At 40.9% G+C, this 24,606-nt stretch overlaps 1 protein-coding gene across 4 annotated transcripts in view; it reads left to right on the forward strand.

Annotated features, from left to right (window-relative positions):
* Window positions 1–12,870, forward strand: part of LOC140715809 (protocadherin-9) — a 795,188-nt gene extending 782,318 nt beyond the window's left edge. For 3 of the 4 annotated variants that reach the window (XM_073028259.1, XM_073028269.1, XM_073028278.1), the window contains one exon: window positions 8,839–12,870. In XM_073028259.1, coding sequence (XP_072884360.1) covers window positions 8,839–9,215 — 377 coding nt within the window. In that variant the 3' untranslated portion in view covers window positions 9,216–12,870. The remainder of the gene's footprint in view (window positions 1–8,838) is intronic. The other variant, XR_012096189.1, reaches the window with a different exon arrangement.
* Window positions 12,871–24,606: the final 11,736 nt, after the last annotated feature.

The raw sequence follows: 24,606 nt of genomic DNA on the forward strand, positions 1-24,606 counted from the left end.
TTTGAACAAAATGTGCTGGTTTAGTGCCAAAATGTAAAATCCCGACCTCTCTCTGGCAGGTGTGAGTGTTGCACTGTGTGTGTCCCTGGTTGACTGCTGGAGTATGAGCAGCAATGATGCAAGTTATTTGGCAGTCCTGATGAATATGCCTTTGCTTAATTGTCAGGAAGGCTAATCAATTCAGTTTATCATCAAACAAATCATTTGAGCATTTCTTTATTCATACCCTGACCTCATGAGGGGAGTGATCCCTTGGGGAAAAAGTACAGAGGGTTCGGCATTTTTTTATATTGCAAGCAAAGCAATTACTGAGAGTGATATTAGCAGATGAAAGATTAATGCATTTAAAACAGCATTCTTCTGCTATCCTAATGAAGGCATCTAAAATCAAAGGCAGATTTAGTGCGGTAAGAAGCCATTCAACCCATCGTGTTTGTACTGGCTCATTGCGAGAGTTGTCAATAGTCCCTGCCACAATCTCCCTCCACAAGTGTACCCTTTTCAAATAAGCAACTCACCATGTTTAGAAAACAGGATAGAGGAATGTCATAGGGATATGTTAGCCTTGATCTTTCTCCTGACGACTGTCATTTCTGGACTCAGTCATGAGAGTTACACACAAGGGTCATGGCTGCACATTAAAGGGCTGTTCATTTAAAGCTGAGCTGAGAAATCGCTTAGAGGGCAGCGAATCTCTGGGGCACAAGAGATCCTGCAGATTCTGGAAATGTATTTATTGTTTATCTATTGAGATACAGCACAGATTAGGCTCCACCAGCCCTTCAGGCTGCACCGCATTTAATCCTAGCCTTATCACGGGACAATTACAATGACCAATTAACCTACCAACTGGTATCTTCTTGGACTGCAGAACACCCAGAGAAAACCCACGTGGTCACAGGAGAGTGCACAAACTCCTTATGGGCAGATTCGGGGAATGACCCCGGGTTGCCTGCACTATAAAGTGTTGTGCTAACCACTACGCTACTGTGCTGTTGGGCAACACACACACACGAGATACTGGAGTAACTTAGCAGATCAGGCAACGTCTATGGAGGAAAATGGACAGTCAAAGTTTTGGGTCAAAACCCTTCATCAGGGACATTAGGACTGGAAAGGAAGAGAGCAGAATCCAGAAAATCCATATATTTGGGTGAATCTCTGGAATTATTTTTCCTTGAGGGTGGTGGAAATGAGATGATTGGATATATTTAAGGTGGAGATTAAAGATGATGGAGAACTGCTAGAGATGAGAAATTGAGGCGAGCATAGATCAGCCGTGGTCATATTGAACGATGGGACAGATTTGAAGAGCCAGGCAGCCAACCCCTACTCCAACATTATTTCATTCTTCTGCTATGTTCACTAATTGTCATTAAATATAAACTTAAAGGTATAGCATAATAACAGACCACTCCGGCCCAACCAGCCCACTCCACCCAGTCAGACGCATGCGGCTAACTAACATACGAACCTGTACGTCTTTGTAATGTGGGAGAAAACTGGAGCGCCTGGAGGAAACCCACGCAGTCACGGGGCGGATGCACAAACTTCTCACAGACAGCAGTGGAAATGAACCTGGGTCACTGGCACCGTAATACTGTCACAGTAACCGCTCTCAGCCCTGTGCCACATTGAAAGTGTTTTTGGCATTTTCCATGGCAAAGGATTAATTGCACTTTCAGAAGCACTATTTAGACCTTGTACTTAGTTAGAGGACTCCAGTTGCCGCATTGGCATTGGAATATCCTGCAGCTTCCCAAAACTGCTTCTGAAAGCAGCCTCCTAATTTCATGCTCGATGCTGGCCGGAAGCCCCCCCGGTGAAGCAGAATCATTGGCGCATGCACACAATCCTTAAGGATGAATTGCTCCAAGGGGATCAGGTTTTTTGCTGGGAGAACAAGCCAGCTGTACTCCAGGGAAGTTTGCATGAAGCCAGCTGTTTTCAGCCTTGGTGAGCAATCGCTTCCCCACTGAAATCTGTCCAGGAAGGAAGAGACAGAGAAGAATGGAGGCGGCAAGAACATACAAAAATTAATAGAGTATTTTCTTTTCTTAATGAATATTGTATTACAGAATCATAAAGCAAGGAAACAGCCCTTTCAGCCCACCAAATCTTTGCCAACCATCAATGATCAAGCCTACAATAGTAGTGAATACAGCCCAGTTGATCCCAGGTAAAGCCGTCCCCACCATTAAGATTACCTACATGGGGTGCTGTCGCAGGAAAGCAGCATCCATCCTCAAGGTTCCCCACCATACAGGCCATGCTCTCTCCTCACTGCTGGCATCAGAAAGCAGGTACAGGAGGCTCATCCCACGTCATCAGGTTTAGGAGTCTAAACTATCCAGCTCCTGAACAAAGAGTGGATAAGTTCACTCAGCCTAACACTGAACTGATTCCACATCCTATCGACCTACTTCCAAGGAATCTACAACTCATGTTCTCAATATTCTTTTTGTACTTGCACAGTTTGTTGTCTTTTGCAGATTGGTTGTGTCAGGGTTGTTAGGCCTCAGATGAACAGCCAAATCTGGAGGACTGGTGGATCGTTCTTAGTCTGGCATCTGCCCTTTGACCCTGACATGGGGACCCTACCAAGTGCCAAAGCATAAAGCCTTGACTCCAGCCAGCATATCACTCCAGGTCATTGAGACACGCCAGTCTCCAAACCCTACAATAATGCTGTGGTTCTCTTTGAAGAACATGGACTTGTCTCTGTTATTTTTTGCCGGCTCTTTGTTTGTGCATATATTTTCCTTCACAGTCCTGATAATTTATGTTCTTGTGTGTCGTCTCTACCTGTGGGCCAGTGATGCTGTTGCAAGCAAGCTTTTCACTGTATCTGTTCCTCACCATACTTGTGCAATTGACAATAAACTTCACTTGAATTGTCCTTGGGTCGTCAAGGAAACCAGAGTACCTGGAGGATACCCTCACAGTTGCCAGGGGACAGCGTGCAAATGCCACACAGGGTGGAGGATTGACTCTAGGTCACTGGAACTGCGGAGCAGAGGTCGGTTAGCTGTGCCTCAATGCCAGCCTGAATTACTTGCTGGAAGTAGGAATAGCATTGTCTAGTTTTATTTATTCATGCTAATTATGAATTTTCTCGCACACCTGCTGCTTGAAATGTGCTTTTAATCAATTGATCAAAAGGGTGGAAGGGTGAGCAGCTTCACGTTCCTGAGCGTAAACATCTCAGAGAAATATCCCGGGCCCAACATACTGATGCACTTGAAAGAAGGAAGCACATCTGTGACTCTACTTCATTAGGAGTTTGAGGAGATTTGGTATGTCACTAAAGACTCTCGCAAGTTTCTCCAGATATACTGTGGAGAACATTCTGACTGATCGCATCCCATGGCATGGTGACACCAATGGACAGATTCAAAAGAGTTTGCAGAGGATTGCAGACCTAGCCAGCTCCATCACATGAAAAAGCCCATCTACCCACCATCGAAGACTTTTTCGAAAGGCAGTGCAACAAGAAGGCATCATCTATCATCAACGGCCCATCACCATGTAGGACATGCCTTCTTCTCATTACTACCATCAGAGAGGAGGTACAGGAGCCTGAAAAACCAGTCAATATTTTAGGAAATTTTTAGCTTCTTCTCCTCCACTACCATGAATACTTCCTCAGTAATCCTCTTTGGCACTATATATTGTACGTATTTCATTTTTTTATTGCAACAGAGTAATTTTTACATCTTGCACTGTTCTGCTGCCTCAGTAACAACCAATTTCACAACATGTGCCACACAGAGAGTGATGGGTGCATGGAATGCACTGCCATCAAAGGTGGTAGAGGTGGATACAATAGGGTCTTTTAAAAGCCGCTTAGATAGGTACGTGGAGCTTAGAAAAATAGAGGGCAGTAGAGAAATTCTAGGTAGTTTCTAGAGTAGGTTACATGGTCGGCACAACAACATGGGCTGAAAGGCCTGTAATGTGCTGTAGATTTCTATCTTTATGTCTCTATGTGTCAATGATAATAAAACTAACTCTGATTCTGATTCTGCTTTGGCTTCAGATGGATGTTTCTGCATACCACAACTTTTGTTTTAGTGAATTGCAACGCCAGTAACCTGAGTTTAGGCCTGACCTAGGTGTTATGACTTTCCATCGGGTAATTTTGTTTCCTTCTTCACCCAAAGAACGTTCTGGCAGGTTACTCGGGTTCTCTAAATTACTGCTAATGTGGTGGGTCACAGGAGAACTGGGCAAGTTGATGAGATTATGTGTGGGGAATAGTTGCAGAGTATTAAGTGTAGAAGGGATCACTCTAAGAGCTGGCATATGTTTGATGGGCTGAGTGGTCTTGTTTACTGTAAGAAATTACAAGAAAAGAATTCTATAAAATATAGAGCAGTACAGCAGAGGAACAACCCCTTCAGCCCACCTTGTCTGTGCTGACCATGATGTCGATCTATCATGATCCATTTTCCTCTGTTCCCTGCATGGTCATGTGTCGTATCTGCTTCCAGAACCACCCCTGTTAGTGGTAGACAACACTCCTTGTTATCTTGCCTCACACATCGCCCTTAAGCTCTTCCCCCCACCCACCTTAAAGCTTTGCCCTCCAGCATTTGATGTTTCCACCCTGAGAGAGAGACTCTCAACTGTCTCCCCTATCTCTGCCTCTCATGATTTTGTAAACTTTTATCACATCTCCCCTCAGTCTCTGACGCTCCATGGAAAACAGTCCAAGTTTGGCCACTCTCTCTTCAAAGCTAATGTTCTCTAATCCAAGCAGTATCCTAGTGAACCTCCTCTGCACCCTTTCCAAAGCCTCCACGTCCTTCCTTATAATAGGGCAACCAGAACTGCGCACAATGCTCCAAGTGCAGCCTAACCAGAATCTGTGTCAACTCAGTGATCAACAATTCTGCAGCACAACAACAGCTTTTTATGTACACCAGGCAAAATCATGTCAAAAGAAAACTATTCAATAAAATATTATGCAGAACTTAGGGAAATGTTCCAGAAATTGCAAGTTTCACTTCTGGATCTTCCAGCCTGTAGCGGGGTTTTTTTTGTTATTGCCTGTGGCTCCTGTTATTGTAAAGAATTCACATCAGGCACTTTCGGTTTTAGCAACAGTGCAAAATATGGTCTCTTTTAAAGGAAGCAAAATAAATAGTTCCTTCTCAGTAAAGAGGAGGAGAATATTTCAACATTAGCAACAATAATTGGAGGGTTTTGAATCACTTCATCTCAAGAGTATTGGCAGAAGGGTTAAAGGTGATTAATTTGCATATCAACACTTCTTTTCACACAGATTCTTCAAGAAAATCTATTTCAAAACCTCAGTTCCCACACATGCTCTTCCCTTCTTTACCTCCTGTATGTGTACCGTCCATTCTAATTTAATCTAAATGCATATCGAAAAGGAGCACACTTATTTTCTCTGACAGTATTAGCATGAAGGTGCAACATAGAACAATAATTCCTGTGGAATCCAGTTTTCATTTATCATTCAATGGAAATGATGTACAATATCATCTGATTGCAATAGGGAGTGTGAATGAGGTATCTGACAGCTCAAAAGGTAGGGAATCAGAAACAGTTTCATACCTTGACTAATGCATAAATAAAACTATACTTAAAGCACAACACCTGATCATTCTCTATTATTACTGAGATAATAATGTTTGTCGTCATTAATGTTTGGTCAGCTTTGTAAATTATGCAAGGATTACTCCTCAATCTCATCTAACATTTCAGAGCTCAGGCTGCCACATGAGACTATTTAAGGCAAAGACCTTGGAAATAAAATGTCTTTGCTTCAGAGTAAGCAGAAGATTATAAGTGAAAATTAATAAGAGAATAATTAATACCAGCGTTACAGAGAATAACACTGTTGGCCTGAAGTAATCCTTAATTACTTATGCAAAATCCTATTACACAAAAGAAAGTAAATAATCCCTGGTCATTAGTAGACCCAATGGCTTGTAATAATCTCAGATTAATAATAAGAATATATTACTCCATACATGCAAGATAGCTCACAGTGACTGGTCAGCTCCAGTGGGATTGGGCATCGAACATTAACTGGTAATTGGCCAAGTTGTCTTTCTGGATGATGCCGTTTTGACATCTCTGATTAATTTTTAAAACAAGCAATTTCCAATAACATCAACACAAGAGATTCTGCGGATGCTGGAAAGCTAGAGCAACACACACAAAATGCTGAAGAATCTCAGCAAAGCCAGGCAACTTTAATAGGGGGCAATAAGCAGATGACATTCCAGACTGAGATCCTCCATTGGGACACTATGAATTGGAGAGGTGCCTACTTATTCTGGGTTCTGCACCATTTCTTTTCAGTCCTGATGAACGGTCTCAGCCTGAAACATCCCCTCGATAGATGCTGCCTGACTAGCTATGTTCCTCCAGCATTTTGTATATATTGTTCCCAATATCATCACTTTCCATTCTGAAAGATTAATGTCTGAACTTGGTGCCTTTTCCCCTCTTCTGTGTGTCTCTTAGCAACACATGCAGAAGAAACGTTGATACCCCATTGCGCTCATGCTGGCAAGAGCTCAGAGTATCACAGATGTTTGGTATCTTCCCATTTTTTTAAAGTATCGTAGTCCCACATGATGCAATGCTTCATAAACTTTGTCCAGACTTCTACAATTAGCCAAGTTAGTTTATGTCCACAGCCCCAACCATTAGCAATCCCATCAGACTAAAGGCAAAAATGTACTTTCCTTTATTTCAAAGAATCTCTCAGGAATATTCTAACACAAAAAGAGGTCATGCATATATATCTCTGTCCCATCCATTCCATTTCCCTCAGCTTTTACCAAAAATCTTGCATTTAGTCTCCTTCCAGTGCCCACCCATTCTTTCTGGGATTGTTTCTGTTTTCACCTACCCTTACTGGAAATGAGCTGCAGATGAGAGTTATCCTATTGATAGGAAATATTTCCTTCACATTCCTTTGTATATATTGTTCAGAATTTTAAATCTCTGTCTCCTGTTCCCTGAACCATCTGCCAGAGTGAGCAACTTTACTCCCTTTGTCCTCTGAATCCGTCGTTACTTTTTACAAGAGAAACAAACCACAGCATTTGTGGAGACAAGGGGAGAGAAGACATTTTGGGTTAGGGCTGATGAAGGGTAAAGACACAAAATGTCAACTATCCTTCTGTCTCCGCAGGTACTGCTTGACTCACTGAGTTCTTCCAGCACTTTGTGGGTTTTTTTTAAACTGCAGATCCCAGCATCTGCAGTCACTTGAGTCTCTATGACCTTCTGCATCTCTGATAAATCTCCTTGTAAACTTCTGCGGCCCAGGGGCAGAAAGCAACTGCAGCTCCTCCTCTTTAATCTTGTAGTGAAAGTACTTCATCTCTGGAAATAATTTAGTAGATCATTTCTGCCCCTGTCTTTGATTAGAGGGAAATCAAATGTGATTTCTGCAAAATGCTTGAGGAATCCAACAAGTCAGGCAGCATCTACAGAGGGGAATAAGCAGCCAGCATTTTCCTCCATTGGCCCAAAATGTTGACCGTTTATTCCCCTCCTTAGATGCTGCCTGACTTTCTGAGTTCCTCCAGCACTTTTGTGTGTTGTTCGAGATTTACAGCATCAGTAAAATCTCTTGTATTTATCAAATGAAATTTCCCTTTTGGATATCTTTCAGTGTGACTTTTCACATCCTTCGGTTGTTCAGATCAGAAGAATGAAACTTTATTCTGAATTTGCAATGTTTATCAAGCACGGTGGAGATAATTCTCCCACGAAATAATAGTCACAACTGGTCTGCCCATCCGAACATCGACTGTTTATTTCCCTCCATAGATGCCGCCTGTCCTAAAGAGTTCCTGCACCATGTTTTGGGTGTTGCTTTGAGCTCTGGCTGAATGAGTAGATTATACAATCACAGAGAAACATAGCATGGAAACAGGCCATTCAGCACACTGACCATCAAACACTCATCTTAAATTTTATTCTCCCCACATTCTCATTAACTGGCCCATATTATACCACTCACCTGCACCTATTGAGGCAATTAATCAGTGAACTTCCATGTTTCTGGGCAGTGGAAGAAAATGACACACAGTCACAGCAAGCACGTGCAGAGTCCACGTAGACAGCGCTGAAGATCAGGATTAAAGGCTGCAATTCTACTGGTGGTGTCATTGTGCTGTCTATACATAGAACAGTGCAGGATAGTACAGGCCACTTGGCCTATGATATTGTGCCAGCCTTTTAACATACTTCAAGATTATTCTAACACTTTCCTCCCACGTAGCCCTCAATTTTTCTTTCATTCGTGTACCCAACTAAGAGTCTCTTAAATGCCCCTAATGCATCTGCTTCTACCACCGCCATTGGCAGCATGTTCCATGCCCCTACTGCTCACCGTGTAAAAAATAAACTACCTCTCACATCTCCCCTACATTTTCTTCCGAACACCTCTTGTATTAGTCATTGGTGCCCTGCGATAAAGGTGCTGGCTGTAAACTCTGTCAATGCCTCTTGTCATCTATACACCTCTACCAATCACCTCACACCCTCCTTCACTCTAAAGAGAAAAGCCCTAGCTTGCTCAGCCTTCCCCCATAAGACATGCTGTCTAATCCAAGCAACATCCTGGTAAATATCCTCCGCACCCTCTCCAAAGCTTCCACATCCTTCCTATAATGAAGCAACCAGAACTGATCAAAGCATAACTGCTTGTTTCGATTATAGCAGAATGTGAGAAGCCTCTTAACCTGGATTCAAATGCTAGTTTGAGCACCTATTTGGGGACGTAACGCTGTACTGGGCCTTGCCATTAATGCATGCTTCTCTTTGTCTCTGCTTTTTTTTCAGGTGATGTTCCACTTGGTCCCAGAGGCTTAGCCGAAGCCACAGAAATGTGCACTCAAGAATGCCTGGTACTCGGACACTCGGACAACTGTTGGATGCCTGCAGATCTTGGCTCCTACCAGCAACTCAAGCCCCCCCTCTCCACTTTTGGATCGCAGAAGGAATGGATCAGGAAGGATAAGTTAATAAATGGCCATGCGCTTTCAAGGACCTGGGAAGCGGATGGCAACAGAAGCCAATTCAACGACAGGAAGCTGATTGGCTGTGGTGACGGGCATTATACTAGTGGGAACCCAATGACGGACATCCCCCTGGCCAGCCTGAAGTCTTACAAACAGGCACCATCAAACCTGGAAACAGCTAAAGAACATCAACTATGAAGAGTACTTTGTCCTTGTCCAGCCGTTAACTCATGTCAGCCTGATTGTAGGCACTAGTGGTAGAATATGCTAATCCTTTTTGTCTGAATTCTGTGTTACGGGTAGGACTTTAGACCACTGTTGCAGCAAGTACTTGAAGTTGTCTGTGTTGTAGGAACCATGGGATTTGGTATCTCTGTTGTCCACTTAATGTAAAAGAGGAAGGAGCTAAACTTCATGGTGGAGGAACTGGAACTGGCCACCCCACCAGAACGGCAAAAAGAAAAAAAATGGTGGGACTGTTTCATAGTTTAGACTTGGAGACACTGAGAAAATGATATAATATAAGTGAAGCCGAAATTGTGGAGGAACAAAATATAAATTGCTGCTTTTAATTGAGGCCAATTGCTGCTGATGTACGTAATGAGACAGGAAAAAAAAAGATTCTAAAATGAGAGCACGATTAACTAAGACTACAAAATGGGCAATCCAGCTTTAAGTGATCCAAGTGAACATTCAAAGTGTTTGTAAATAGGACAACTTGTCAGTAAGACCTATTTTATGGAACTATATTCTTCCCAAACTGTAGCAAAAGACTGTTCTATCACTCCACAACTGTCCCCCCTTCTCTTTGTCTGCATCCTCTGTGGGGTTTCTTTTAAGCTTCATGTCACTGAAGTCGCAGTGAAGATGGTTGAGTGTTTGTAATCTGTCCAAGAGTACTGTTTCCACGCTCACAGTCATTTAATGTGTCGTGCCTTCATTATGTACTGGAGCATAATACTAGTTGTCATAGGGGGCGACTAAGGCTCTTACTTATAGCTTTCTCTGTGCCTGGCAGGTACCAGCATTGTTTAGTTGTTCAGAATGAGGAAATCTTCAATGCAGCTTATAACAGCATGTTTAAGCAAATGAGAATCAAGGCTTTGTTTCCTTTTTTTGATTTTTAAAAAATTCAGCACTCTGGGCATGGTGATCCAATCTAAAAAATTTGGTAGATAGCATGTTCTTTGCAGAATGGATGATTTTCTTTCAAACACATTCCAATGTAGGTACACCAAGCAAAAATAAGTAAAAAAAAATATACAAAAAAAAGAAAAAAAAAGCTAAATAAAAAGTGGCAACCAAAAAAAAAACACATCAGTTGCTCATTTTAAAAACACTGCTGTCCCTAATTTTTGGGATTCATTTCCAAACATTCTTAGAATCACTTGTTAAAGCATGAATGGTAGCAGAGAGCGTATATAATTAAAGTTTGTGTTTGATTTAAACTGGAAAGTACAAGGGCAATGAGAGATTGCTTTATAACACGACTTAGTAAACCATTTCTACTTGTTATTTATATCTATTGTTATTTATTTTGATATATATAGCGTACTTTTTGACAAATTTTTATATAGAGAAAATTGGGGCGTTGTCATTGAGTCAATAAATTTGACACAAGGTTCATATATTAACTGCAAAGATTATTTTAACGTAGCGTATTTTGGCAATGGAAGTTACAAAATATAAGGGATCATGAATACAGGAGTATTTAGTACGCTGTATCTATTACAATTGAATAACATTCTCCCTAATGTATTAAATGTTCCCATTAGTTTAGCCCTATATTTGTTAATTTTCCAGAGAGATTTTATTTCTGTGTAATACTGCTCAACAAGTAACATCTTTAATGTAACCATTAAAAAACACAAATAATTGAAGAATATTTTTAAACTTAGGATACTTGTCAGGTAAAATACATTTTTTTCTTAGAATACGTGTTGATAAAATATCCAGAGAGTATAAGTAATATGTAATTAAAGATTAGGGTTCAACTCTGAAGGTGTTTCTGATACTGAACTTTGAAAAGGTAGCATGTTAGTATGAATATGACAATGGATTTATGTGAAAAACACTCTGCATAAGGGTTTGCTGCAGCTTTAACTGTCATATGCTGAAAACATTTTTGAAACCTGGTAGCTGGATGCAAATACAAAATGAACTTGCATTTATGAAAGTGCCCTTCACGACCTCAATACATCCTGCTACCATCCCCAACCCCCGCTCCAAATTTCTCTCCGGCCAATGAATTCCTTATTTTTGAAGGCCACTCATTGCCACAAGGTAGAAAAAGGCGAAATCCCATCTCCACACATCCATGCGGAGGTGGCTATTTACTGTCTATTTACTAAAGTGAATGTTGGTTTGAGGAATGACACGTTGGACAGACAGCCAAGTCGCATCACCCGGCTCTTTGGGTAATGGCTGTGGATTATGTCATAATGACCAAAGCCGCCTTCAAACAAAGCTGAAAAATGGCTTGAGTCCTGGGCAGAGGGTATTCACCTGAGTGATGGGCTAAATTTCTTGTGCCCTACTTAGAGACTGAGAGCATAAAAGTTCATTCTCTCTTGTAGGGGCAAAATGCATATGCAACAGAATGGGGCTTGATCACACAGCCTTCTGGCTTAAAAGCCAAAATCATTACCAGTCAGACGAAGGTAAGTTTCATAAAGGTACAGGTGTCTTTTTGCAGATGGAACTTTATGCTTCAGGTCGGCCAAGTTCTTGGCTTCTGAAGTTTGACAACATATTTTGTTTTTGTCTCTTCGCCTGCTTAGGAGAATTCTCTGGAAAGGATGTGTATTCTTTCACCACAAACCTTCCTGCAGTAACTTGGCTCTCAGTTATAACAGACATGTATGCATTTAAGTTTGTTCCTGAAATTTGTTTTGCTTAAATCAATAGATTTGAATTTCAAGAATGGAGTCCAACAAGCATCTGTTATAAAATTCCCTGGTTACCACACAGAGGATAGAATTGTAACCCATTGCCTTCTTCCTACTGCAAACCTCATTCCTGGAAGCATGGGGTCAACCTAGCAGAATGGCTAAAACTGAGGGAGGTTATCACAATGCAAAAGCCTGATATCCTGCTCCCCAAAGATTTTGGAAGAGTTTGGAAACTGGTGGTGGGAACATGAGGCAGAAGTAGGCCGAGAGACCTGGTGAAATTCAAAGATGCAAGATCCATCGAGAGTGGATACTTTTGTTCACACTCATGAAAAATCTCAGGAGCATGTTCCTGTATTGATCAACAGTAGAATCCTGTAGAGGGGGAGGAATATTTGGCTTTAAACATACCAAAAAGTCAAAAGAAATCCCTCAAATGGAAAAGACTTTATCTATGGGTGTTCTACTGATCATCTGTATGCAATCAAGGAAAACTCCTGTAAGACAGGATAGTAATTTCATATATAAATATATATAAATATATATACACTCTTTAAATATGCATTTACTTACATGCTGAGCACTAGAAGAAAATACAAGAGTCACTTATTTGTGCTTGTGTATAGCACGGAAAGATTAAGTCCATGTTTTCAGTTTTGACAGTCAACGTATTATACTTTCTGTAAGAAGTTCACGTGTCTTTAATTTTGTCAAAATGTTATAACGTGGGTCATGGCTGACCTATTTAGTCACAGTAAAGTCTGTCAGTTTGCAAGACGTGTTTAGATGACGATGGCAAAAATATACGACAGTTATCCTTGTTACTGCATTGTTGGTTCAGCGTTATTTACAGTTATTCTGCTCTGCAATAAATGTTTGGCATTCTGTAGTGTGTTGTATAAATTCACCACTAGAATTGAATCCGAGTACAATGGTTCACATTAAACCTTGTTATTCTTCAAGTTCTTGGTGGTCTGGCTATTACTCATCTGCTCCTGGGACCTTCCACATCATGAATTATTTGTCATCTTACTGTAATAACCAACAGACTTATCGTTTGTTTGGTTCCCATATTCCCACCTTGGAGATAAACGGTTGAGAAGTAAAAACAGGAAAGGCTGTTCTGATAAACTGGACATTCACATTGAAGTAAAAACCAATTTCACAATGTGGTAACTGTACTGAAACATCTAGTTAATGTTCCTATATTCATTGAATTAATCAATGTGGTAATAGGCCCTTTAGTTTAGCTCATCCATGTTGCCTACCTCAGTTAGAGCCATTGCCCTGCATTAGGCCCATATTCCTTAGAACCGGGGGTTCAAACCTGGGGTCCATGAACCCCTCAGGTAATGGTAGGGATCTATGGCAAAAAAAAGCTTGGGAACCCCTGCTCTAAACCTTTTCTTTCTTTGTACTTGTCTTAATATATTCTAAATGTTGTAATTATATCTGCCTTTACAACTTTCTCTGGCAGATTGCTCCCAAGCCCACCACTCTCTGTGTTAAAAATTTACCCCTCAAATCTTTCCCCTCTCACCTTAAACCTATGGGAAAGTAAAGACTGTGAATGCTCACCTCATTTATGAGTGAAGTCAGCTACGTATTCCTGAGAGACAGAAGAGAATGCAGACATTGAAATCTGGAGTAACAAACATTCTGCTGGAGGAGCTCAGCAGCATCAGTGGATGAAAAGCAATTTTTAACATTTCTGGTCAAAACCTGCATCAAAACCAAATCATGGGATCTTACTCTATTAAATTTGATCATTATGACTACTCATTAAATAGAATTTTTAAAAAGTTTCGGTCGGTCAAGTATTTCAAACCATACTCTCATAATCTCTTCTGGTCTGTAATTCCAAATTTGCCAAAAATTATTCAAAACTTCAATTACTTCAGAGAGTTAGCTTACAACATGTAAACACACTTGAATGGGTTTTGGGCACACACCCTCAACTGGGTTAGAAGAAAGATCCTTACCAATTATACAAAGGTGAATTCCCTGGAACTAAATGGTCCCAATGCACAGAAATATGTCCTTAAGGAGGCAAACACAAGGAAATCTGCAGATGCTGGAAATTCAAGCAACACACACAAAATGCTGGTGGAACGCAGCAGACCAGGCAGCATCTATAGGGAGAAGTACAGTTGACGTTTTGGGCTGAGACCCTTCGTCAGAACTAACTGAAAGAAAAGAGGAGGTTTAGTTTCTTACTTCAGGAGACTGATGGTCCTTTATCATTATTTGTCAGCTTAGCTGAGTTAAGTATGCTAGTTAAACGAAGCTCTCCTACAGTAACTTAGCCCTGAATCACACCTGAACTCGACAGATAACCCTCAATGGTATACTTTTGTCAGCATTCAAATTTATGCTTTGTAATTGGCTGGAGAACCAAGTTTTTAAGCCAATCAGAGATTAGAATTTCCAATGTGTCCCATTCAAACTGGATGACAGGGTCGGAGGAGTTTGAAGCAAATGGTGGAATGGCTTAAGGTCCATCAAGATCTTGAAACAAATGAGAAAGAAAGTCTTAAAGTAAGATGATATGAAATCTTTGATTTCTTTTTTATATAGGATTTAAATGAACTGATAACGTGGAATCCTTGTTACCTTCATGAAGTTATTGTTGATATTTAGTGTCTTCACTGTTAAGGTTTATTATAAAACCACAAGCACAGGTCCCAGTTAAAAATAACTGTGCCAAGTTTTAAGCCTGGCTAAGTTTCACCCTCCATCCGTAATGATAATGATGTGAGCAGTCACTGTTTGATCAAAAGTATTTAAAAGAGATAGGAATGGGCTTTACAAAAAAAGACAGATGTTCATGCTAATGATAGTTCTTCATAATTGATTTTTAAAGAAGCCCCAATGGGGAGATAACCTTTAACAATTTAAGCCAAAAAAAATGCAACACAAACACATCAGTTAATCAGCTGCAATTCTTTGGGCTGTCTCCTTTTACATGCTGTATAAAGAAAGCCTCACAGTTCGGCTTATTAATTGGCTTCACTGCAAAAGCAGAATAACATAAGACACAGAAGGAGGCTATTTAACCTAAAGCTATGAAGCAACTCTCAATAAATACAATCAACCCCTTTCTTTCCCTGCAATTATGCAACTTATTTTCTCTCACATTGCACCAATATCTGTTTGATTCCTTTGCCAATTACCTACATGCTAAGGGACAAAAGTGGAGTGGCTAATTAATTCCAGGCACTTATTTAGGATGTGGGAGGAAATTGGAACACTTGGGAAGATGATATTGAGTGTACTGTTCTAGAGTCCTAAACTGCATCACCCGCTGTAATGGGGTGGAAGGGTGTTGCTACTGCATGAATCAAAATAAACTGCAAAGAGTTGCAAAGTTTGTAAAATTAGTCATCTCCATCATGGGTACTAGCCTCCATAGTATCCAAGACATTTTCAAGGATCAGTGCCTCAGAAATTTGGAGTTCATCTTTAAGGATACCCACAACCCAGGAGATGCCCTCTGCTTATTGTTACCATGAAGAAGGAGGTTCAGAAGCATGAAGGCACGCTTTACTTTACTTTATTGTCACCAAACGATTGATACTAGAGTGTACAATCATCACAGCGATAGTTGATTCTGCGCTTCGTGCTCCCTGGAGTACAAATCAAAGTAAATATAATAAAAATTTAAATTATAAATCATAATTAGAAAATAGGAAAGGGAAAGTAAGGTAGTGCAAGTCAGGTCCAGATATTTGGAAGGTATGACCCTTCAATGATTCAATGAATGATTCAGTGATTCAGGAATAGCTTCTTCCCCCTGTCATCCAATTTCTAAGTGGACATTGAACCAATGAACATTACCTCACTACATTTTATTTATTTCTGTTTTTGCATTACTTTCTTAATTTAACTATTTAATATTCATATATATTTACTGCAATTCATGCTTTTTCTATATTATCGTGTATTGCATTGTACTGCTGTCACTAAGTTAACACATTTCTCAACATATGCCAAGAATATATCAGGATCTTCACTTTAGAGCGATTATATTCCATCAACCTATAATGCAAAGAGTAATTTAACTAACACTTTAGTCTGTTTTCTGAAGGGGTTTGCATGTCAATAATCATTATTTTGAGCAATGAGTCCCGACTAAGGAGGAGATACCTTCAGCTAATAAGGCAGATTAAATGCAGTGCACACAAAATGATGGATACATTCAACAAGTCAAGCAGCATCGATGATGAGGAATAAACAGTTAGTTTTTCGGATTAAGACTGGAAAGGAAGGAGACAGAAGCCAGAATGAGAAGGTTGGGGAAGGAAGGAGTACAAGCTGGCAGATGATAGGTGAAGCTGGGCGAGGAGGGGGAAAAGGACTGAAGGAAAAGGAATCTTGTAAGAGAGGACAGTAGACCATGGAAGAAAGGGAAGGAGGAGTGGAATCAGAGGGGAATGATGGGCAGAGGAGAGAAGGGGTGAGAGGGTAACCAGAGTGAGAATGGAAAGAGAGAAAATGGGCAATGGGAGTAATGAACAGAAGTTTGAGAAATTGATCTTCATGCCATCAGGTCGGACACTATCCAGATTGAATATGAAGTGTTCCCTTTCCAACCTGGGTTTGGCGTCATCAGGACAATAGAGGATGCCATGGACAGTCGTTTGAGAATGGGAATAGGAAGTCTTCTTCAGTCCTCTACCTCTTCAACCTACCACCTACCTGATGAAGGATTTCAGCCTGTAATCTTGACTATTTATTTCCCTCCACATATGCTGCCTGATTTGCTGAGTTCCTGCAATATTTTGTGTTTTGTTCAAGATTTCTTGCATCTATAGAATCTCTTGTGTTCATGATTAAATACAGTTATTTTACTTTAAATGGAGTGTATTGATTTTGAGGAGTAATTCTAACGCTGGTTATAATTATATAAATTATTTCAAAATGCAATTCTTGTAAACTGGAAAAGCATACCAATAAATTGCAGATGAACATGTCTTTTGACGTTGAAAGGTGGTTCTAGGAAGAGATTCATCTTGGGTCAAGACTGAAGAATGGACTCCATATCTTCATCTCTGTAACTCATCCCCACTATTACTGCCTTCAAATATTTATATCTTTTTCTTGGCAGACATCTGTGGTGAACTCATATGTATATGATGTTTCACTATTGTATTGATCAGATCAGAAGGCAAGAACCTTAGGTTAACATAGACAATGTTAGACCATAAGCCACAAGAGCAGAATTAGACCATTTAACCCTTTGAGTCCTGTTGTTTCCTCTGATGAGACTGCAGTCTCAGTGAAGTCACAGTGCATTTCTTGATCCAATTGCTTCCAAGAGAATGGGTAAAGAGTACTAATTAAAATAGTAACAATAAACATCTTGAACTTTGAAGAATTTCATCTGCTGTGCTATGAAAGATGAGTTTAGTAAAAGCCACCTAATCCTGAATAATGAATATCAATCAGCTCAGCAGAAACCCAAACGGTCACAAGGTGGGCCAACACTGCAGAGACAGCATGTGAGGTCAGAATGGAAGTGGGAACTAGATCTTTTGATTGTTGAAGCAGCAGCACTAACTTCAGCACTAGAGTGCGTCCTTCATGGCTCAAACCTGAACAATTGCAATGTGGACAGAGAAAAGAGCTTTCAATTTGATTCAAGGGATTCAAACACATTCACTGTCAAAGTATGTACAGTATGTAGCATACAAACGTGAGATTCGTCTTCTCCATAGAAAGCCACAAAACAAAGAAAACCATAGAACCCCTTCAAAGAAAAGGAACACCAGCACCCACAATTCACAAAAAAACACATCGCGCAAACAAGAACATTAACACTACCTTGCCCAAAAAACAAATTGTGCTAGCAGCAACGAGAAAGAATGAACAAAACCACAAAATATGACACACAAAATTGAAGAGTCCACATTCCGTTCAGCTCAGTGTTCAGTATCAGCAGGCCGCCCCAATTCAAAGTCACCCAAAAATAGCAACTGAGAAAGGAAACCAGAAATCACACCATAATGTGAACTACAGTCCAATCCACAACCTGCATCGATGCAGATTCACTGGAAGTAAATGCCAGTATCTTCAACGCAGATACTACATGCATGTTCAATGCAGGGAATGGGAATAGGATTATGCTTAGTTCCACAACAAATGATGTCCAGTGTTCAGGGGGTAAACTGTCCCAAAACTTTTTGATGTACATTTCACAGAGTCAGCAGCTTGAGGTTGTATTCTTCTGAAGGCTCTTCTGACTGAGCTTCAAACAGAGTGAGCCATTAGCTACGTTTGAAAGGGGAAAAAACTCCATCTTTCATTTCTCTAGATGATGGGATTCCTTCACATCTCTTGAAAACATGTCACTAGTGGAAGATAAAATCTAAACATAACCAAACTTAAGCTGTGCAAAAACTTTTGAGCTATTTATTTTATTTACTCTTAGAAAGAATTTTGCCCTGCTACATTTGTCAACTTTTCTCCCCTCTGGTTTTAGGCATCAAAGAATTCCTGTGGCCTGTCTTAACCAGTGGAGAAGCATGTTTCTTTTTTTAAAAGATTTGCTGTAATATACATGAGACGGTTCAATGGAACTCAAGAGATTTGACACCATCTGATAGATTTAACTTGGAGGAATCAGACTCAAATATTAAAATGGGGAAGGGGGCAGGATTGGAACTGAAGCTCAGAAGTGGCGTACACACACAGCCATGTTGCATGTTGATGAAGAGGGTAAAGGAGCAGAAGTATTTAGCATACAACAGTCAAATCAAATGAAACAACACACGCACTAATGAATTCAACTCAATAACTCAATAAAACTGAGTTTAATTTATTTACAACAGTTAAAAGATATTTAGACAGAAATATGAATAGGAAAAATGAATGGGATTGTAGGTCAAATGCAGGCAAGTAGGATTGTCTCAGATGGACATCTTGGTCTGCTTGTACCATTTGGCCGAGATTTGCTGTATGACCCTGTAACTGAGGTAGGAAAGACTTACAAACTGGGGAATACAGTATGTGTTAGATTTGAATCGAACCTAGGTTAGACTAAACCTGGAGTGCAGTCATCAGTCCTGCATTCTATTTTATGGAGTAATCTCTAAGTATTGAAGACGATGTAAGATGATTTCCTGGAATGAGACAAGAAGTGCAAAATCATGTCCATCAAGAGAGAATATATAGGTTGGGGTTCTTTCGTGTAGAACAATGGAAGGATATTTAATAGGTTTCTTTTAAAATTATGAAGTGAAAACACACACACTAAGAATATCACAAGAAAATAGCAGCAAAAGCAGGCCATAGACGTTTTCATGTCTTTCAGTATTCACTTGGCTAATCTCCATGCCTCCAATTTAATTTGAGCCTATCAATCTCAGTTATGCATGTAGTCAGTAAATGAGAATTAGAGAATTGCAAACACTGACAACCCATGGTGTAAAGACATTCATTGCCATCTCTGAATGCCTTGCCGATTTACCTTGAGCTTGTGCTAAGACTCCAAGCTTCCCAGGGTGAGCAATGAATCTCTAGGCATTTACTGTGTCAATACCACTCAGAATCAAATCCTTTCAATTCTTCTAAAGTATCTGAGAGGACAGCATAGTGGGCCAACGGAGAGGGCTACTGCCACACAGTGCCAGAGACCTGGGTTCAATACAGGCCTCCAGCACTGTGTGGAGTTTGTCTGTTCTTCCTGTGACTGTGTCAGTTTCCTCTTACAGACAAAAGATATGCAGGTTGGTCAGTTAATTGGCTGTTATAAATCACATTTAGTGTGTAGATGAATGTCAGGGGGTGAGAGGGGCTAGTGAGGACACAAGGATAATAAATAATGTGATTAATGTAATATTATTGTAAATGTGTTGGCATGTGCAGAGGGCCTGTTTGCATGCTATATACCTCTGTGTCTCTACTGCTCAATCTTAACCAATCTCTCTTCAAAGAACAATCTCATCCCCTTGGAAATAATCCAGGGAATCTGTATTGCATTGACTTCAACTAAGTCTATCAATTATTAAGCACAGAACCCAGACTGCATGGAAATGAGGTCTCACTGAAGTCCTTCACAACCTGAGAAAGGATTCACTCTCCAATCCTTCTGTAATGCCACACCACATGCCATTTGCCTTCCTATGTCACGTGTTCACCAGTCTCCTAATCTGTCTAAATCTTCTGCAGCCTCCCTGTTTCCTCAACATTACCTGCCCCTCCTCCTGTCTTGGTATGGTCTGCAAAGGGGGCCAAAAAGTTATCAATTCCATCATCCAAGTCATTGACATATAGCAAGAAAAGAAGTGGCTACAACACAAACTCCTGAAGAACGCCATGGTCACAGGCAGCCAATCAGAAAAGGCTCCTTTTATTCCCACTCTTTGCCTCCTGACTATCAGCCAATTCTCTATACAAGCTAGTTTCTTTCCTGTAATACCATGGGCTGTTATCTTGTTAAGCAGCTTCAGGTGCGGCACCTCGTCAAAGGCCTTCTGAAAATTCAAGTATACAGCATCCACTGATTCTCCTTTCTCAATGCTGCTTGTTATTTCCTCAAAGAATTCCAACAGACTTGTCAGGCATGATTTTCCCTTCAGGAAAACATGCTGACTTTGGCCTATTTTATCATGTGCCTTCAAGTACCCTGAGACCTCAACCTTAGCAATCAGCACCAACATCTCCCCAACCACTGAAGTCATGCTAACTAGCCTATAATTTCCTTTCTTCTGCCTCACACACTTCTGTGGAGTGACATTTACAATTTTACAGTCCTTTGGAACCATTAGCTTCCCAAGCACCTTCTCCTTGGTAATAGCAACTACGTTCACTTCTGTCCCTCTTGAATTTCTCAGATACTGTTACTGTCTTCCACAAAGAAGACTGATACAAAATTCTTTCTAAGTTCATCACACATTATTTTATCCCTATTACTCCCCTCTTTTCCAGCCGTTCGATATCCACTCATGTCTCTTTTTTACTTTTTATATATCTGAAAATCATTTTGATATTATTGGCTAGTTTCCCTTCATATTTCATATTTTCCCTCCTTATCGTTTTTTAGTTGCTTTCTACTGGTTTTTAAAAACTGGCTTCCCAATCTTCTATCTTTGCACTAATTTTGCTATATTATATGCCTTCTTTTTTGCTTTTATGCTGTTTTTGACTTCCTTTGTCAGTTAAGGTTGTGTCATCTTCCCTTTAGAATATTTATTTTTCTTTGGGATGCATCTTCCTAATTTTTCCCAGAAATTCCAGCCATGCAGTTCTGCTGTCAACCCTTCTAGTATCCCCTTCCAATCAACTTTGGTCAGCTGCTTTCTCATGCCTCTATAATTCCCTTACTCCACTGTAATACTGGTACATCTGACTTTAGCTTTTCCCCCCTCGAATTGCAAGTTGAAGTTGATCATATTATGATCACTGCCTCCATTAAACTTTCTAATCCAATCTGGCTCATTACACAACACCCTATCCAGAATAACCCTTCCACTAGGAGGCTCAACCACAAGCTGCTCTGAAATAAACATTTTGCATGCATTCTGCAAATTCTCTCTCTTGGGATCCAGCACAACCTGATTCTCCCAGTCTACCTGTATATTGAAATCCCCCATGACTGTCATAACTTTGCTCTTTTGACATCTCCCACTGGAATTTATAGTCCACAATGTGCCTACTGTCCGGAGGTCTGTATATAATTGCCGTCTGGGTCCTTTTAGCCTCTACCCACAAGGATGTTACATCTTCCAATCTCATGTTACCTCTTTCTAAGGATTTGATTTCATTTTTTACCAACAGAGCCACCCTACCCCCTCTGCCTAATTGCCTGTACTTTCAATACAATGTGTACCTTGGATGTTAAGCTCCCAAATATGATCTTCTTTCAGCTATGCCTCAGTGATGCCCACAACATCATATCTACCAATTTCTAACTGTGCTACAAGATCATCTACCTTATTCCATAAACTCCAGGCATTTGAATATAACACATTGAGTCCTGTATTCATCACCCTTTTTGACTTTTTCCCCATGTTACTGCACTGACTGCAATTTTGCTCTAACATCTGCCTGTTCTTCCTGATAGTATCGATGTACGCTGCATTTAGTTGTACGCCATCTGCCCCATCCCTCAGTTCTATCACTCTCATTCCTATTCCCTTGCCAAATTAGTTTAAACCCTCCCCAAAAGCTCTAAAAACCTACCCACAAGGATATGGGTCTCCCTCGGGTTCAGCTGTAACCCAACCCTTTTGACAGACCATACCTTCCCCAGCAGAAATCCAAATGGTCCAGAAATGTGAAATCCTGCCTCCTGTACCAGTTCCTCAGTCAAATCATCCTATTCCTACTCTCACTGGCACGTGGCATAGGCAGCAGCTCAGAGGTTTCCACGCTGGAGGTCCTGCTTTTCAGCTTTCTATCTAACTCCCTATATTGTTCCTTCAGCACCTCCTCCCTTTTTTTAGCTATGCCATTGGTGCCAATATGAACCAAGACATCTGGCTGCTCACCCGCCCACTTTAGAATGACGTGGATCTGAGACATCTTTGATCCTGGCATCGTACCATCCGAGCGTCTCTTTCATGTCCTTAGAATCTTGTGACTGCCCCTCTAAATATGGAACCCTCAATCACTACTGCAGTCCCTTGTCTGACCTTCCATTCTGAGCCACAGTGCCAGACAACTAGTTGCTGCTGCTTCCCCCTGGTAGCTCATCTCCCCCAAAAGTATCTAAAATAGTATACTTATTATTGAGGGGAATGGCCATAGGGGTACTCTGCACTGGCTGCCCACTGATTTTCCCTCCTTTTACAGTCACCCAACTACCGGCCTCCTGCAACTTAGGGTGACTACCTCCCTGAGGCTCCTATCTATCTCTTCCTCAGTTCCCTAGGAGTTGAAAGAGATCGATCTGAAGCTCCAGTTCTTGAACACATTCTCTGAGAAGCTGCAGCTCGGTGCATTTGGTGCAGTTGTGATCATCTGGAAGTTTGGGGATCTCCCAGAATTCCCATATCATACACCAGGAGCACAATACGGCTCCAGAAGCTTTTCTCACTTCATCTCATTATCAGATGAAGAATGAAGAAGGAGAAACTTACCTTACTCATGCCTGTTTAGCCAAAGCCTCCCCTATCTAACACTGGTCCACCCCAACAATGACCACTCTGCTTGTCTCTACCTTATTTTTACTCATCCTTACTAATGAATTGCAATTTGATTGAGCCACTGGAAAAATCCAAAAGCCCGCAAACTCTCATTTTTAAATCTCTCACCCCAACCTATGTGAAATTGTTGTAATTCTCATCAGGAGATGGATCTCTGCGAAAGGGGTGTCAGAGAGGGAGAAGAATGAACAGGGGACTAATATCCTTGCGGAAAGGTTTGCTAGTGCTACTCCGGGGGTTTAAACTAGATTTGCAGTGGGAGGGGAACCAGAGTGTTAGAGCAGATAGTGAGGTGGAGGAGGATAAAGGTCATGCGAGTGCTGCAAGTATAGTGCATGGAGTAAAGCCAGATCTAACGTATAAAGAGGCTTTGAGGAAAAAGAAGCAGAATAAAGTGTGTAAAGGTAGTAAGGTAGAAGGGCTAAAGTGTGTGTACTTCAATGCAAAAAGCATCAGGAACAAAGGTGATGAACTGAGAGTTTGGATACATACATGGAATTATGATGTATTGGCCATTTCAGAGACTTGGGTGGCACTAGGGCAGGAAAGGATTCTCAATATTCCTGGATTTCAATGTTTTAAAAGGGATAGAGGGAGGGGGAAGGGGAGGAGGGGTGGCATTACTGGTCAGTGGTACTATTACAGCTACACAAATAGTGAGTAATGTAGCAGGATCCTCTTTTGAGTCAGTATGGGTGGAAGTCAGGAACAGAAAGGGAGCAGTTGCTCTATTCGGGGTATTCTATAGGCCCCCTGGTAGCAGCAGAGATACCGAGGAGCAGATTGAGAGGCAGATTTTGAAAAGGTGCAAAAATAACAGGGTTGTTATCATGGGTGACTTTAACTTCCCTAATATTGATCGACACCTAATAAGTTCCAATGGTTTAGAAGGGGCAAAGTTTGTTAAAAGTGTCCAGGACAGATTCCTGTCACAGTATGTTGACAGGCCGACTAGGGGGAATGCCATACCAGATCTAGTATTAGGTAATGAACCGGGTCAGGTCACAGATCTGTCAGTGGGTGAGCATCTGGAGGACAGTGACCACCGCTCCCTGGCCTTTAGCATTATCATGGAAAAGGATAGAATCAGAGAGGACAGGAAAAATTTTAATTGGGGAAGGGCAAATTATGAGGCTATAAGGCTAGAACTTGCGGGTGTGAATTGGGATGATGTTTTTGCAGAGAAATGTACTATGGTTATGTGGTCAATGTTTAGGGATCTCTTGCAGGACGTTAGGGATAAATTTGTCCCGGTGAGGAAGATAAAGAATGGTAGGGTGAAGGAACCATGGGTGACAAGTGAGGTAGAAAATCTAGTCAGGTGGAAGAAGGCAGCATACATGAGGTTTAGGAAGCAAGGATCAGATGGGTCTCTTGAGGAATATAGGGTAGCAAGAAAGGAGCTTAAGAAGGGGCTGAGAAGAGCAAGAAGGGGTCATGAGAAGTCCTTGGCAAGTAGGGTAAAGGAAAACCCCAAGGCTTTCTTCAATTATGTGAAGAACAAAAGGATGACAGGAGTGAAGGTAGGACTGATTAGAGATAAAAGTGGGA

Source organism: Hemitrygon akajei, chromosome 2 (assembly GCF_048418815.1).
Source record: "Hemitrygon akajei chromosome 2, sHemAka1.3, whole genome shotgun sequence".
In the NCBI taxonomy this organism is placed as follows: Eukaryota; Metazoa; Chordata; class Chondrichthyes; order Myliobatiformes; family Dasyatidae; genus Hemitrygon; species Hemitrygon akajei.